The following is a 14184-nucleotide window of genomic DNA, read 5'->3' on the forward strand; positions in this document are numbered from 1 at the left end:
AAAAATCCATTATTAGTGTTTTAATCACTTGAACAAATATTTAATTGCTTAGAAATATATGGATTATGGGAAATTAAAAACAACGGTATAAAATTTTAGCTATTTACAATTTATAGTGTAACTGGAGGGGAAAGCTCTGTCACATTCCCTTGGTTGTCAGCTGGAAGATGACTCCTAACTTATCATCTCCTGTGCTCTTATTTCTACCTACCTGAGATATCTCCTTCTAGATATCTTACAAGCTGGCTGACTTCCTTTCTTCTTCTTCCTTCCTGCTCGCTCTTTCTTTCTTTCCTCTCTTTCTTAATTGGTGGTACTAGGATTACATTCAGGATTTTCACCCTGAGCTACATTACCAGCACTCTGGGAGGCTGAGGCAGCAGAACCTCAAGTTTGAGCACAAGTTGGGCAATTTAAGAACTTGGTGAGAACCTATCTCAAAGTAAAAAATAAAAAGGATTGGGGATGTAGGTCAATAAATATTTGGAATCCACCATGTAATGGCACCAAATATACAAATGTAAACAAAATCTATTATCTCTAACTGTCTTAAAGTGACAAAGACAATATAAAGAATATTAGTATAAGAATATTAATTTTATGTATTTGGTACAGGGTTTTACTATGCAGCTCGGACTCAGTGATCCTCCTGTTTCAGCCCCTGCCCCCAGCACTGGGGGGATTACAGGTGTGCACCACCATGTCCAGGCTTGGCTGGATGGGGCCAGTGTGGCATGTGGTGCTGGGGATCAAACCTGGTCCCTGTGCTTGCCTAGGCAGGTGCTTAAGACTACTGAGCTATTTCCATGGCCCTCATGTAAGAATATTAATATTCCTGGCACCACAAGCCATGCCAGCCCTGCCCTCTGGGTGCGCTGAGCCGGGCATCTGAGACTGGGCGTGGTGATGTATACCTGTAATCCCAGAGCTTGGGAAGCTGAAAACAGGAGGATCGCTATGAGTCCATTCTACATAGTGAGATGCTGTAGGCCCTGTACTAAATATATTTTAAAAAAAAAAAGAATATTAATATAAGAATCTTCTTTTTTTTTTGTGGAACCAGGGATTGAACTCAGGCCTTTGTGCTTGCCAGGGAAGGGCTTATTCCACTGAGCCATCTGCCCAGCCCCTAATGTAAGAATCTTAATGAAGAATATTAGAGCACCTCAGGGTTCAAGTTCTAGTATTGCAACAAAGAAAAAAACAAAAACCAAATAATGCAATCTTGTGGTGAACATGAGAGGTATGAAGCTGTAGCTGACATAACACAACTCTTTTACAGTAGACTTCTTAGGAATACAATCTAAAATAATACTAACGAGCAAATACACAAATGGGCAACAGTCACAATCAAGTGTTGCATACAGCACACAGCCTACGTGCTGTACTTTCACACAGCTGGCAGCGCATGTGAGCAGCATGATGTGCTGTCCGCATCTGTCAGCAGTGGCACTGCAGAGCAACAGGAACTTTCAGCTTCTCTGCACTCTTACAGGACCACTACCCTACACACAATCTGCCACTGATCAAAGTGTCACGTGAGACATAACTTTACATCAATGTAAAAGAAAGGATAAGGGAACGCTATCTTTTTGGCGGGCTTTCACATTGAACTATAGCACCACTTTTTGAATTTTTTTTTCTTTTAATTTGAAATAGGATCTTGCTAAGTCACTAAATTGCCCAGGCAAGGCTCAAACTCGTGATGCTCTTACTGGGCATGGTGGTGCATACCTGTTATCCCAGCACTGGGAGGCTGAGGCAAGAGGATCACTAGAAGTTTCAGGCACAAACTACGTAGAGTGAGTTCTAGGTCAATTTGAACTACATAGTAAAACGCTATTTCAGAAAGAAAGAAACAAACAAACAAACAATGACAAGAACAAACTTGTGATCATCCTGCCTCAGCCTTCCAGGGTGCTATGATCACCGACTTGGCCACCATGCCCAGTAGGAGATGTCTTCTTTACAGAACTATAACCAATTCTGTTTTACATCCAGTACTCAAATATCATGCCAAACAACAGTCTAGATGCTTCAAAACTTTCAATATAATGCAGACCCCAATCTCAAAAGAAAAATCAATTTTAAAAGGAACTGTTAAGGGGCCAGGGAGATGGCTCAGTAGAATAAGCGCTTGCCTGGCAGGTGCAAGGGCCTAAGTTCAATCCCCAGTTCCACAAAAAAAAAAAAAAAAAATTGGATCTTCCCCAGTTCTTCTGACTTCTTAGGGGGCTGGGGAGATGGCTCAGTGGAATAAGTGCTTCCCTGGCAAGTGCAAGGGCCTGAGTTCAATCCCCGGTTCCGAAAAAAAAAAAAAAAAAAGGAACTGTTAAAATTAAAGTCATTACAGGGGCTGGGGAGATAGCTCAACTGAATAAGTGCTTGCCTGGCAATTGCAAGGGCCTGAGTTCAATCCCTGGGTCCTCAAAACAAACAAACAAAAAAAATTAAAGTCATTACAAATAAATATAAGCTACAATTCTGATCAAGTCCTCAGTAGAAAAAACCACTAAGGATATTAAGACAATAATAATGAGAAAATATTAATATCCTATATTAATATTATACACCTATAGTTATAATGTATAAATAACTATATTATACTATTATACTAATATAATATGCTATATACTAATGTGCTACATTATACTAGTATTAGTAATATAATAGTGTCGGGGCCAGGGAAATGGCTCGGTAGAATAAGCACTTGCCTGGCAAGCGCAGGGTCATGAGTTCAATCCCTAGTACCGAAAAAAAGAAAAAAAAACCCAAATGTGCAAATGCAATAATAATGGCAAGTAGAGGTAAAGAATAAATGGGTAACAGTTTGGGAAAAATTAACGAAGAAGAAAAAGTCAAAGTTCACTACAATATGCCCTATTTAAGTACTTTTAGTATTAAAAGGAATTAGAAGGACCTCTCTGCTGACTGCTCCAGTTTACAAGATTAAATACAAACTTCTCAATTTAGTAGACAGAGCCCAAGCCTGGATTCGGACAACAATGATTTCATAACAAAACCTACACACGTGCTTTTCAAATTGTATGTTCCAGCCAGGCATGGTGGCACACAACTACACTTGAGAAACCAAGGAAGAGCACCACAAGATCGAGGCCATCCTAGACTACAGTTGAAGGCCAGCCTGAATTACAAAGTAAGACCCTGTCTCAGAAAACAAAACAAGGAACATAAGAGAGTACATTCCTTCAAGTCAGTATGGTTGTTCCTAAAAACTCTTGAAGGTCCCACATACACGCTTGGCCTGGGCTCCAGTTGCAAAGGGATCCAGAGAGAGTTTGGATGGATATACAGCTACTTTCTCTTAGTTCATTGGTGAAAATATTTGTACTAATGTTGTTTAGACAAGATGTCATGTCTGCATTTTGTCTTCTGAATAACTACTATGAAGAAAACAATATGTAATGGCTTAATTATTGTAACCATCCTACTAACCTGTTTTGAAACTGTTTCATTGCTATTTTATCTTTTTCTCATTAAAATGAATAATAAAATGAAAAAATAAGAATTAAAAAAAAAAAAAAAGAAAACAAAATAAAACACAAAAATTATAGGTCAAAAACACAAAGTGTATGTTGTCTGTTTGCAATACTTGGAATTGAACCCAGTGCCTTTATACTTAACTACATCCCAGCTCTTTTAATTTTCTTATTTGGAGACAAGGTTTTGCTAAACTGCAAGTTGTCCATCCTCCCACCTCAGCTTCTCAACAGGTATGTGCTATCCCACTTACAGTGAGTTCAAGGCCAGCCTGAACTATATAGAAAGACCTTGTCTCAAAAAATCCAAAACAAAAAACCAAGGATAACCTGAGCAACTTAGCAAGATCCTGCCTCATAATAAAAGGTAAGAAGAATGAGGGTTGCAACTTGGGGTACAGGCTTGCCTAGCACATGCGAATGACCCCCTCCCAGTATACTGGATGTTCCCCGATTTTTTTTTTTTTTTTAATTTTTATTTTTGAGACAGGGTCTGGCTATGTAGTGCAGGTTTGGCTTGAACTCACTATGGAGCCCAGGCTGGCCTTGAACTCACAGCAATTCTCCTGCCTCAACCTCCCAAGTGCTGGGATTACAGGTGTGTGTTACTGCAAATGGCTTTCCACCTGATTTTTTGTCAAAACTGTACTTAAATTAATTGCATCTCTACCTTATCTTTGGAAAACATGGTTTTTGGATGTTCATCCTGTGTTCGGGACTGCCACGTCAAGTTGGCCAAAGCACTAAGGCACATTTCCTTTAAGTCTATCAAAAAGAAAAAGAAAAAAATTATCTATGACTACTATATTTCCATTACCAAGGGAATATTCAACACAAGAGGGCCCACACAATACTAAGTAGCAGTTAAAAAGGAGTCATTTGATCTGCAATGGACAATAGCAACTTAACTTCTACCAGCTACAAGGAAAAGGTCTTCTGATTCATGTCCTTTATGGACAATCATTTTGAAATATTGAAGTTGTTCTTACTTGCTTGCTTCCGGAGGAAATAGGTATTACCACTATGGTGGCATACATTGCAATGGAAACTGTAGTTGGTCATGAAAGGTAGACAGGATCTGTGGATTAGCCAAAGTGTACAAATCAGTGAACTTCAGATACACGTGTCTAGACACAAATCAATAGCTGTAGTTATTTTAGTTCAAATACACTATGAAAAGAGCAGCCTTTTTTCCTTTTTTTGTAGTGCCAGGGATTGGACTCAGGACGTTGAGCTTGCCAGGCAAGCGCTTTTTCTACTGAGCTATCTCCCCAGCCCTGCCTCTTTCCTAACATGCTGGCTCACATTCTCTCAGTCATAAAGATAATTCATGCTTATTACCTGGGAATCATGGTTATTCTTGCTATTGCTTCTTCTTTTTTTTCTCTTATATTTTAAGGATTGAACCCCAGGCCGCTACGCCTGCTCACAGGCACTTTAATCCTCTGAGCTGTTTAGCCAGCCCCTTGCTATTGCTTCTTTAAAGGTCTTAATATGTTGCATGATGAAACTATAGTACACTAACTTTCTATAGTACCTTGTAAGCTACCCACAAAAGCTATACATTACTGAGTAGATGATCGAGCTGCTTGTCATGTCTTAAAAAATACTAATTCTTTCCTCTTCTACTAGATCCTCAACATTTCAAGTACAATCACATATCATACCAAGATCTCCTCACCCACTGAACTGGCTGATACACTGTCAGCTTGGAAAGCTTATAACTCAGCAGAGAGCCAGGATTTTTGCTTTGTAAATATCCTTGTCCTGTGCAAGAGGGCATGGACACTGTGAGAGTGCTACACTCTTACTACAGGGTAGCCTGCTTTTAATATAAGGAGAGAGGATTATTAGAACCTGCAGCAGCTGCTTTTCCCTTTGCTCTCACTGTTTTCTGCTGCCATAAACTGCTGCTCTCTACCCTGTGCCAGTCTGCCTAGGAACCAGGTAAATATATACTAACACCTCCATGAACTGTGAGCTAAATAAACCTTTTCTTTCTTAATTTTGGGTGTTGGGTATTCTGGTCCAACAACAAATAAAAGATAACTGAGACAGAAAACAGTGAAAAGCAAAGGGAAAGGCAGCTGCTTAAGCTTCTAGCAAGCCTCTCTTCCCTCCTTATATTAAAAACAGGCTAGTCTGGAGTAGGGGTGTAGAACTCACACAATGCCCACACCCTCCTCTTGCACAGGATGAGGATGTTTACAAAGTAAGAATCCTGGCTCTCTGCTGAGTCACTTAACATTGAAACTTTTCAAGTTGACACACACAATATATCAACCAGTCCAACGCTCATGTTAACCAATCTTTTCATATATGTTAATTGATGTTACTGGGAAAGGCTGTTGCTAGCAACTCCAGGGCACTAGACATTGTGTCAGCTTTCAGATAATGCTTCACTGTTTCTGCTGTAGAACAGAGATGGATGGACAACAGAACCACCAGGACCTGACGAGAAAGTGTTCCTGGCACGATGTTTCTGGTCTTTTCACATTAACAGGATATATAAAAATTTTGGTCCTGATGCCACCATCTTCTCTTGAACTTGCCCGCCACAGTACTGTAGACTTGGCTGCTGCAGTACTGCTGCGTATCAATAAGCTCCTAACTCTTCTACATTCCTTCCTGCTGGTCATTTCTTTTTTCCACCTATGGTACTAGCCTCCCCAACACCATACAGCTGGGCTTCCAGGGTAATTTTTCAAATTTAGATACAAACTGGTCTCTCAAAAACTAAACTACCTAACTTCTCAACTGCAGTTATTTTATTTATTTAATTTTTATGTGTTTTGGTACAGGGTCTCACTATACAGCTCGGATTCCTAGTGATCCTGTTTTCAGCCTCCTCAGCGCTGAGATTGCAGGGGTACGCCACCATGGCTGGTCTTGGTGGCTGGCTCCATGCGCCTGGGGGTGGGGCCAGCACAGTATGTGGTGCAAGGGATTAAACTCTGGTTCCTGCACTTGCCTAAGCAGGTACTTACTCTGTTGTGCTATCTTGCCAGCCCTTACCTATAGCTTAATTCATCCCTGAATTACCCTTGGCTATCTCCGGTAAATTTCCATTCCTAAACTATCTATCCAAATATACTGTTCTTGCCCAAAGTGATCCAATATTAGGTCTTCTTTGGCTAGTGTTTTCCCTACAGACCTTTTTACCAAAATCCAATTCTTTCTTTTGAACCCTCTATATTTTTTTCTCTCATAAACACCTTACCCCAGGTTATCAGTCATGTGTTAACTGGTACATTAGTATTTCTAAAATTTACTTTAAATTTTTAACTGTCAAGTATATAATAAATCATAAAGGAGTGTGTAATCCTAACACTAGGAGGCTGAGGCAGGAGGATTCCTACAAGTTCAGGCCAGCCTCACCCTCACAGTGAGACCCAAATCTCCCTAATTCAAGAAACCCAAATAAACCTGTCATCCACAAATTCAGTATGGTTACCCCTCCCCACCTAAAAAGTTATCTGGAATCTTTGATGAATTCTGCAAGAACAATGATTCACCAAGGAAGAGATTAAAGCAAAATTTTTAAAAATCAGACTAAGTTATACCCAGGCTTCGAGATCTAGGAGTATTTTCTGCATGGTTCATCTCCTCAGTTATTGCCTGAAGGACTCAGAAGTAGAAATATGCAGGTGCAGACATGACGCTCAGCTTCTCCAGCACTGTGGTAAGGGACTGTACATCATAGGGCAGCTCTGATTAATTTTAGAATCCAGTTCTTATAAACGTACTCACGAGGTATCTATGCCAAAGGTATCTGCTGTGAACCACTTCGTGCAGATCCCACACTGCAATTCTACCTCTCCCAACTGTCGGCCATTCTCTTCATCCACAGAGCCTGCTTGCGTATCCATCACTTCCGAAGTATCCCCAGCACCTTCCTGTGACCAACAGCAATTGGAGAACCAAATATAATGCATTTTTCATTTGCTTAAAAACAGATGGGAGGGGCCCAGAGAGATGCCTCAGTAGAATAAGCACTTCCCTGGCAAGTGCAATGGCCTGAGTTCAATCCCCGATTCCGCAATAAAAAATAAAATAAATAAATGACCAGCTTGAATTCCGTAGCAAAATCCTATCTCAAAAAAAAAAAAAAAAAAAAAAAAGGCAAATTAGAGAGAGGGAAGAGAAAAGGGTTGAAAGAAAAGGAACTAAGATGTCTGTATATGGGCCAACTGTCTACAAGGAATATAAATAAAAAATTAGCTGGGGAGCCAAACATGATGATGCAGGACTATAATCCCAGCACTAGGTAGGCCTAAGTAAGAGGATCACCAAGAGTTCGAGGCCACTCTGACCTACATGGGGAAACCCTGTCTCAAAAAACAAAATCCACCAAAAATTATCTGGACATTGTGGTGTACTTGTAATTTCAGCACTTGGGTGGCTGAGAGAAGAGGACACTATTTTGAAGCCAGCCTGTGCTACACTGTGAGTTCAAGGCCAGCCTGGATTACCTAGGGACTCTGTCTCAAATAAAAAAAAAACATAAAAAACAAGTAACAGCAGGCACAGTGGCATAAGCTGTGATCCTAGCACTGTGGAAGGCTGAAGCAAGAGATTCTGTCCAAAAAAAGGTCGAGAAAAAATAAAAATGGTCGAGAGCTGCAGTTCAGTTCTAGAGCGCCCCTGGATTTAGACCCCAATGCTGTAAATATGTAAGTAAGTACATAAATAAATACCTTATTTCGCTTTACAAACGCAAAACAAATACAAAAACAAAAACGTACCAATGTATCTTTGCCATTAGAGGATTCTGTCTCCAAACCGCCACTTACATCAACCAAGTTTGCATCCCTGTAAGGTAATGAATGCACTCCAGTAAAAATTTTTAAGAGAAACCTCAAAATGCCAACTACCAAAGATGATGTTCAAAAACTGCTGAATTTCACACTCTTAACGCTTTTTCACCTGAGCCGGCTCCGAACTGGATGCCAGAGCGAAAAGTGCGAGCTACCATCCTCGTACCGTGTGCAAGGGCCAGAAACAGAACCTGTAGCTGGAGGCTCGCACCTCCCCAAAAGGTGGGAGAAGGGGGCGTGGCCTGTGCCGCGGTTCCGAGGGATGCGCCGAGCTACGGGCGGGAGAGGCTACGCACCCAACCGTTGGCCGCGGGCTAGGTCCCGCGGAGGGGCGGCTGGAACGCGTCCGGGCGGCGGGATTCCAAAGGGCGGGCATCCCTCCACTGCCCTGCTCAGGCCGCGGACGTCTTACCCGCTTTCTGCTTCCCCACAACTGGGCTCCGCGGTCGCCGGCGCAGCAGAAGTCCCCTCCCCAGCTGGAGCGGCTATTGCTGCCACCGGTTTCGTCTCCCCCTCTTCTGCTGTTATTGCATTTGCAGCCGCTCCTGGGCCAGGTCCTGTACCCGTTCCAGGGCCGGGGCCAGTTCCCGCCGCCGCCATCACCACCGCTTCCCAGAAGTCTCGCGAGAATACAATCTCTGTCTCGCGCGAGTTGCTGGTTGTTACTATACTCTTCAAATAGTACAGCCTCTGGCGGACCCACCCCTGGTTTGAGGAATAAGCACTTTGTGCCACCCCGCTTTAAGGCCGGGTGGGCGGGCCGCCGCTACGGTGACTGCCAGAGGTTACGCCAGGTGAAGGCGTGAGTTTGTTACTTTTGCTTCTTCTAGAGTGAATACTTCTCAGCGTGATGAGGTACTGGCTGCGCGCTGACTTCGTACACTGTCGTGTCGGCGTTCCTCACCATGAAATGTTGGAAACGTCTCCCAGCCCTCGTCGCTCGGCCCCTGGCGTAGTGTGTCTTGTTGTGGAGGGGTCAGCTGCTTTGGGCTGCTTTCGAATCTGATTCCAGAGCCCAAATTAGATTAGGCAGGCGGGTAGGGTAGGGTTAAGGGGCGTGCCCAGAGGCAGGCGAGAAGTGAGGTGAGCGCGAGCTAGCGGTTGGTGCGAACCCGGGGAACTGAAGCCCTGGAATCGGGTAGCCCGGGACAGGGCGACTTGAAGTTTTGTATTTAGCAAAAGGAAAAAATACCACTAAGGGTAGGATCTGAGAAGTCATCACCAAGAGCTGGTAGGGAAATCAGTGGAGTGAGTGGAAGCCGTCGCAAGCAAGGTAGTTCAAACTCGAAGATCCAAACCTCTAGGAATTTGGGAGCCCCGACACTGTTTAGATATCAGTGTTTGGATAAAGCTTAATTTCTAAGACATTGCAAGGAATGCAGTGTCCTCTCACTTTACAAAAAAAGGGCATGTCTCTCTCCAGTTCTCCATCTAGGAAACTAGGGCAACTGAACTGACTCGAAATACATATTTTGATTGTTCGTAGGCTTTCAACAAAATTGAAGGAGGGTTTAATGAAATTATCAGGTGATAGAAGGGCCAGGGAGATGGCTCAGAGGAATAAGCGCTTCCCTGGCAAGCGCAAGAGCCTGAGTTCAATCCCTGGTTCAGGAAAAAAAAAAAAAAAAAAAAAATCAGGTGATAGATATTTTAAAGTTGTTGGTGATAAATGCTGGTATTATAAGGAGAAACAGAGTACTTGCTTAAAATGTCTACCCCAAAATGTTTACTTATTGTGACAGTTTTAACAGACACACATTTTTTTAAGAAATACTATTTGTACATCATAAGATACATTATGATAATTTGATACATGTATAAAATGTGTAATGGGGCCAGCCAAATACCTCAGCAGATTAAAGTGCCTGCAAGCAGGTGCAGGAGCCAGAGGTTTGAACTCCGGCCCTGCCATGCCAGCCCCACCTCCGGGGCACGCTGACACAGCAATTGAGACTGGGCTTGGTGGCATACGCCTATAATCCCAGCTCTTGGGAGACTGTAAAGAGGTGGATCACTACAAGTCTGATCTAGTAGTGAGACCCTGAACACCCTGTAGACTCTTCCCTAAAATACAGAAAAAAAAAAGTGTAATGATTAAATCCAGGTAATAAGCAATTACATCTCTTCAAATTTTTGATTTAAAAAAATGTACTGGGAGTTGAACCCAGAATCATCTCACTGAGCTACATCTCTAGGCTTTTACATTTTTTAAAATTTTGAGACAGGGTCTTACTACATCAGTAAATTTCCCAAGGTGGATTTGAATTTATGATTCGCCTGCCTCAGCCTCCCAGAGTGCTAGGATTACAGGTGTATGCCATGCCAGGCTTTTTTTTTTTTTTTTTTCCAGTACTGAAGATTAAATCACAGCCTACACCTCCAGCCCTATTTTTAATCGTTTTCCCATTCCTCCTTCCTAGGAATTGATCCGAGGTTGATCTCCCACTAAGATACTTCTTTATACTCCCAACATATTGATTCTCTCTCTCTCTCTCTCTCTCTCTCTCTCTCTCTCTCTCTCTGTCTGTCTGTCTGTCTGTCTGAGACAGGGGCTTGACAGGCATGGTGGCACACACCTGTAATCTAACACTGGGAGGCTGTTATGGTTTCTGTCTTACTGTCCCCCGAAAATATCATGTAGTCATGGGGTGGACTTCTACTAGAGTTTGTGATTAACCCTTGATTGAATGCTGGGATTATGGGTGTGAGTACTATCCTTAGCCTCAATACTAAGGCTGTCTAAGTAATCCCAGGTACTCAGCAGGCCAAGGCAAAAGGATGGATGGCAAGTTTGAGGCTAGCCTGAGCTGCAAAGGGAGTTTTAATAGCAGCCTGAACTATACAATGAGCCCACTTTTTTGTTTTGTTTTGGAATGGAATATAAGGAAATATTCTCTGCCTCTGCCATTGCCACTGTGCCTGCCTTTTTGCACTTGCTGTTTTGCACTGTCGTGAACTGCTGCCCTCTGCCCTGTGCCACTCTGCCTTGGAGTCAGTTGAGTATGTACTGAAGTCTTCACAAATTGAGCTAAATAAACCTTTCCTTCTTCAATTTTGGGTGTCAGGTATTTCGTCCCAGCAATAAGAGAAAAGTAAAGACAGGCTGAGGAAGGAGGACTGCTATAAATTCAGGGCCAGCTTGGGCTACATAGTGCGTTCAGGGGCAACCTGACTATACTGTAAGAGCCTGTCTCAAAAAAGCAAGACAAAACAAAAAGGTGGTCTCACTGTATAGTTCAGGCTGCTATTAAAACTCCCTTTGCAGCTCAGGCTGGCCTCAGACTTGCCATCCATCCTTTTGCCTTGGCCTGCTGAGTACCTGGGATTAGACAGGGATACTGTGCTCAGAAACTTGTATCATTTTTATGTGTGGGGAATTTCATACTCTTAGTCATGTTAAAATATATCATAGATTGTTTTAATCAGTAGTTACCATTTTGTGCTCTAGAAAATAGAACTAATTTTTCCTCTTTGTTTCATTATCTTGTCTTAGTTACTTGTTGCTGAGACAAAATGCCTGACACCCATAATTAGTAAAGATTTACTTAGCTCAGTTTATAGGGGTTTCAGTTCATAATTGACTGGCTGAAAGGCAGGGTGGCTTGGCAGATGAGAACCATTCATTGTGGGTAGATGTAGCAGTGACAAGGGACCTTAAGAGCATCTTTCTGCCCCTTTTATATTGTATCTAGGCTTATGTGCCAAACCAATCACACATCTTTATTTCTAGCATCACACACTGTAGATCCAGCCACCTTGAAATAGCCTTACCTATGACCACATGAAGCTTTGGAGGAGATCTGGACCCAAACCACAACATACCTCTTAACTGATTTTTTTCTGTGCTTCCCCTCCCTGATGTTTCTGCTGTTTAGTGGCCACTCTGGTCTCTCCATTCTTTTATGAAATAAATTGTTTGTTTTTGTTATATTGTGCTGTGCTTTTTAGACAGGGTCTCACTATGCAGTTCAGATTGGCCTTGAGCTCACTTTCTAACCCAGGTTGGTCTCAAACTTGTAATGATTTTTCTTGCCTTAGCCTCCTAAGTGCTGGGATTATAGGCATGTGCCACCATACCTGGCTATGAAATCAATTACAAATTTTTCGAAATCAAGTGAAAACATATGCTTGTCTTTTGTGTCTAGCCTATTTCATTTAACATAACAACCTCCAATTCCATCCATGTTGCTGGAAATCACAGAATTTTATTCTTTTGATGGCTGAATAATACTCCATTGGGTATATATACAACATTTTCCTCTTCATTGATGGACATTGTGGTTGATTCCATGTTGTCTATGGTGTATAGGTGAGCATGCAAGTATCTCTTTGTTATGATGACTTCCTCTTTGAATATGTTCTCAGTAATGGAATTGCTAGATTGTATGATAGTTCTGTTTTTTGGTTTTATTTTTGCAGTGATGGACCCAAACCCAGGTCCTTGGGCTTGCTGCACAGGCACTCTACCACTAAGCTACATTCCAGTCCCTATTGGTTTATGAGGGATCTCCATATATTTCCATGATTACTGTACCTACTTACACTCCCACTCACCATGTAGAGTTCCCTTTTCTCCGAATCCCTGCCAGCACTTACTACTTTTGTCTTTTTGATAATAGCCGTTCTAACACAGTGATATCTAATTGTGACTTTAATTTGCACTCCTGATGATATTGAACACTTTTCCATATACTTATTGGCTGTGTGTGTGTGTGTGTGTGTGTGCGTGTGTGTTATCTTTTGAGAAATGTCTGTTCAGAACTTGAGCTCATCTTTTAATTGAATTCCTTGGGATTTTGCTGTTCAGTTTTTAAAATTCCTTTATATATTCTGGATACTACTCCTTTGTTGGGTGAATGGTTGGCAGATGTTTCCTCCCATTTTGTAGCTTATGTCTACACTCTGTTAATTGATTTGCACAAGTTTGTTTGACAGAATTCAGTTTTTTTGATTTTACTTCTTTTACTTGTACCTTCGGGGTCCTAGCCAAAAATCTTTGAACATGAAACAGCTTCCCTGATAGTCCTCCCTTCCCTTGAGTGTGTGGACTGGCCTTCATGACTTTCTTCTAGCCAGTAGAATGCAGGAAAAGAAAAGAGTAATTTGTGTCTGCATGTGGTGCTGGGGTAAAACATAGCGCATTGTGCATGCTACCACTGAACTCCATCCCCAGGTCCTCTGCCAAATAGTTTTCACAGTAGTGAAACTGCCAGACAGACACCCTCTTTGCCAGGTGGTCAAGGTTAACAGTGCTAGTTATAAGTCAGGTTGATGTCATGTGTTCTCTGATACAGTGTGATAAGAGGACTCCATCATCTCTGTGGTATTCTTCCTGCAAATTCACAACCTCAGTCTAATTGAGGAAAAAACCTCACTGGACTCCAAATTGACAGTTATTCTAAAAACTCTATCTAGTGTCCTTCAAACTATCAGGGTCCGACCCAGGTGTGGTGGCATACACTTGTAATGCTAACTACTTCAAGACCTCTCAAAAATTTGAAAAAGTGTGTGTGTGTGTGTGTGTGTGTGTGTGTGTGTGTGTGTGTGGAGAAGTAAGTCAGTGGCACAGCCCTTGCTTAATATGCAGGAAGCCCTGGGTCCAGCCTCCTTAACACACAGATAGTTCTTAGACAAATATTTGGTTCTGAAGGAGGGGAAACTTGCTGGTAATAACTGTTGGCGAGTAAGCTGATGAAACTTTCCTTCACCAATAAGGAGTTAGAGGTTTAAAATGCAAGAGTTACCTGTAGGGGCTGGTGAGATGGCTCAGTGGTGCAAAGCACCTACTTAGAACAAGCTTAGCAAAGCACAGGGACCGCGGTTCAATCCCCCAGCACCACATGCCAGCCAGCCCTGCCCCCGGTGGG

The 14184-nt window shown here is 42.2% G+C and overlaps 1 protein-coding gene across 4 annotated transcripts in view; it reads right to left on the reverse strand.

Moving 5' to 3' along the window:
• The window catches only part of Ash2l (ASH2 like histone lysine methyltransferase complex subunit), a 29454-nt gene extending 20199 nt beyond the window's left edge, over positions 1-9255 (reverse strand). For 2 of the 4 annotated variants that reach the window (XM_023722007.1, XM_023722005.1), the window contains exons 1-5: positions 8730-9255; positions 8246-8312; positions 7251-7396; positions 4490-4578; positions 4171-4265 (exon numbers count right to left, since the gene is read on the reverse strand). In XM_023722007.1, the coding sequence (XP_023577775.1) occupies positions 4171-4265; positions 4490-4578; positions 7251-7396; positions 8246-8312; positions 8730-8917 (585 nt within the window). In that variant the 5' untranslated portion in view covers positions 8918-9255. Of the gene's footprint in view, positions 1-4170; positions 4266-4489; positions 4579-7250; positions 7397-8245; positions 8313-8426; positions 8552-8729 lie in introns of those variants that run through there. The other 2 variants (XM_004637256.2, XM_023722006.1) reach the window with 2 other exon arrangements.
• Positions 9256-14184: the final 4929 nt, after the last annotated feature.

This window comes from Octodon degus, unplaced genomic scaffold (genome assembly GCF_000260255.1).
Source record: "Octodon degus isolate 3935 unplaced genomic scaffold, OctDeg1.0 scaffold00088, whole genome shotgun sequence".
NCBI lineage: Eukaryota > Metazoa > Chordata > Mammalia > Rodentia > Octodontidae > Octodon > Octodon degus.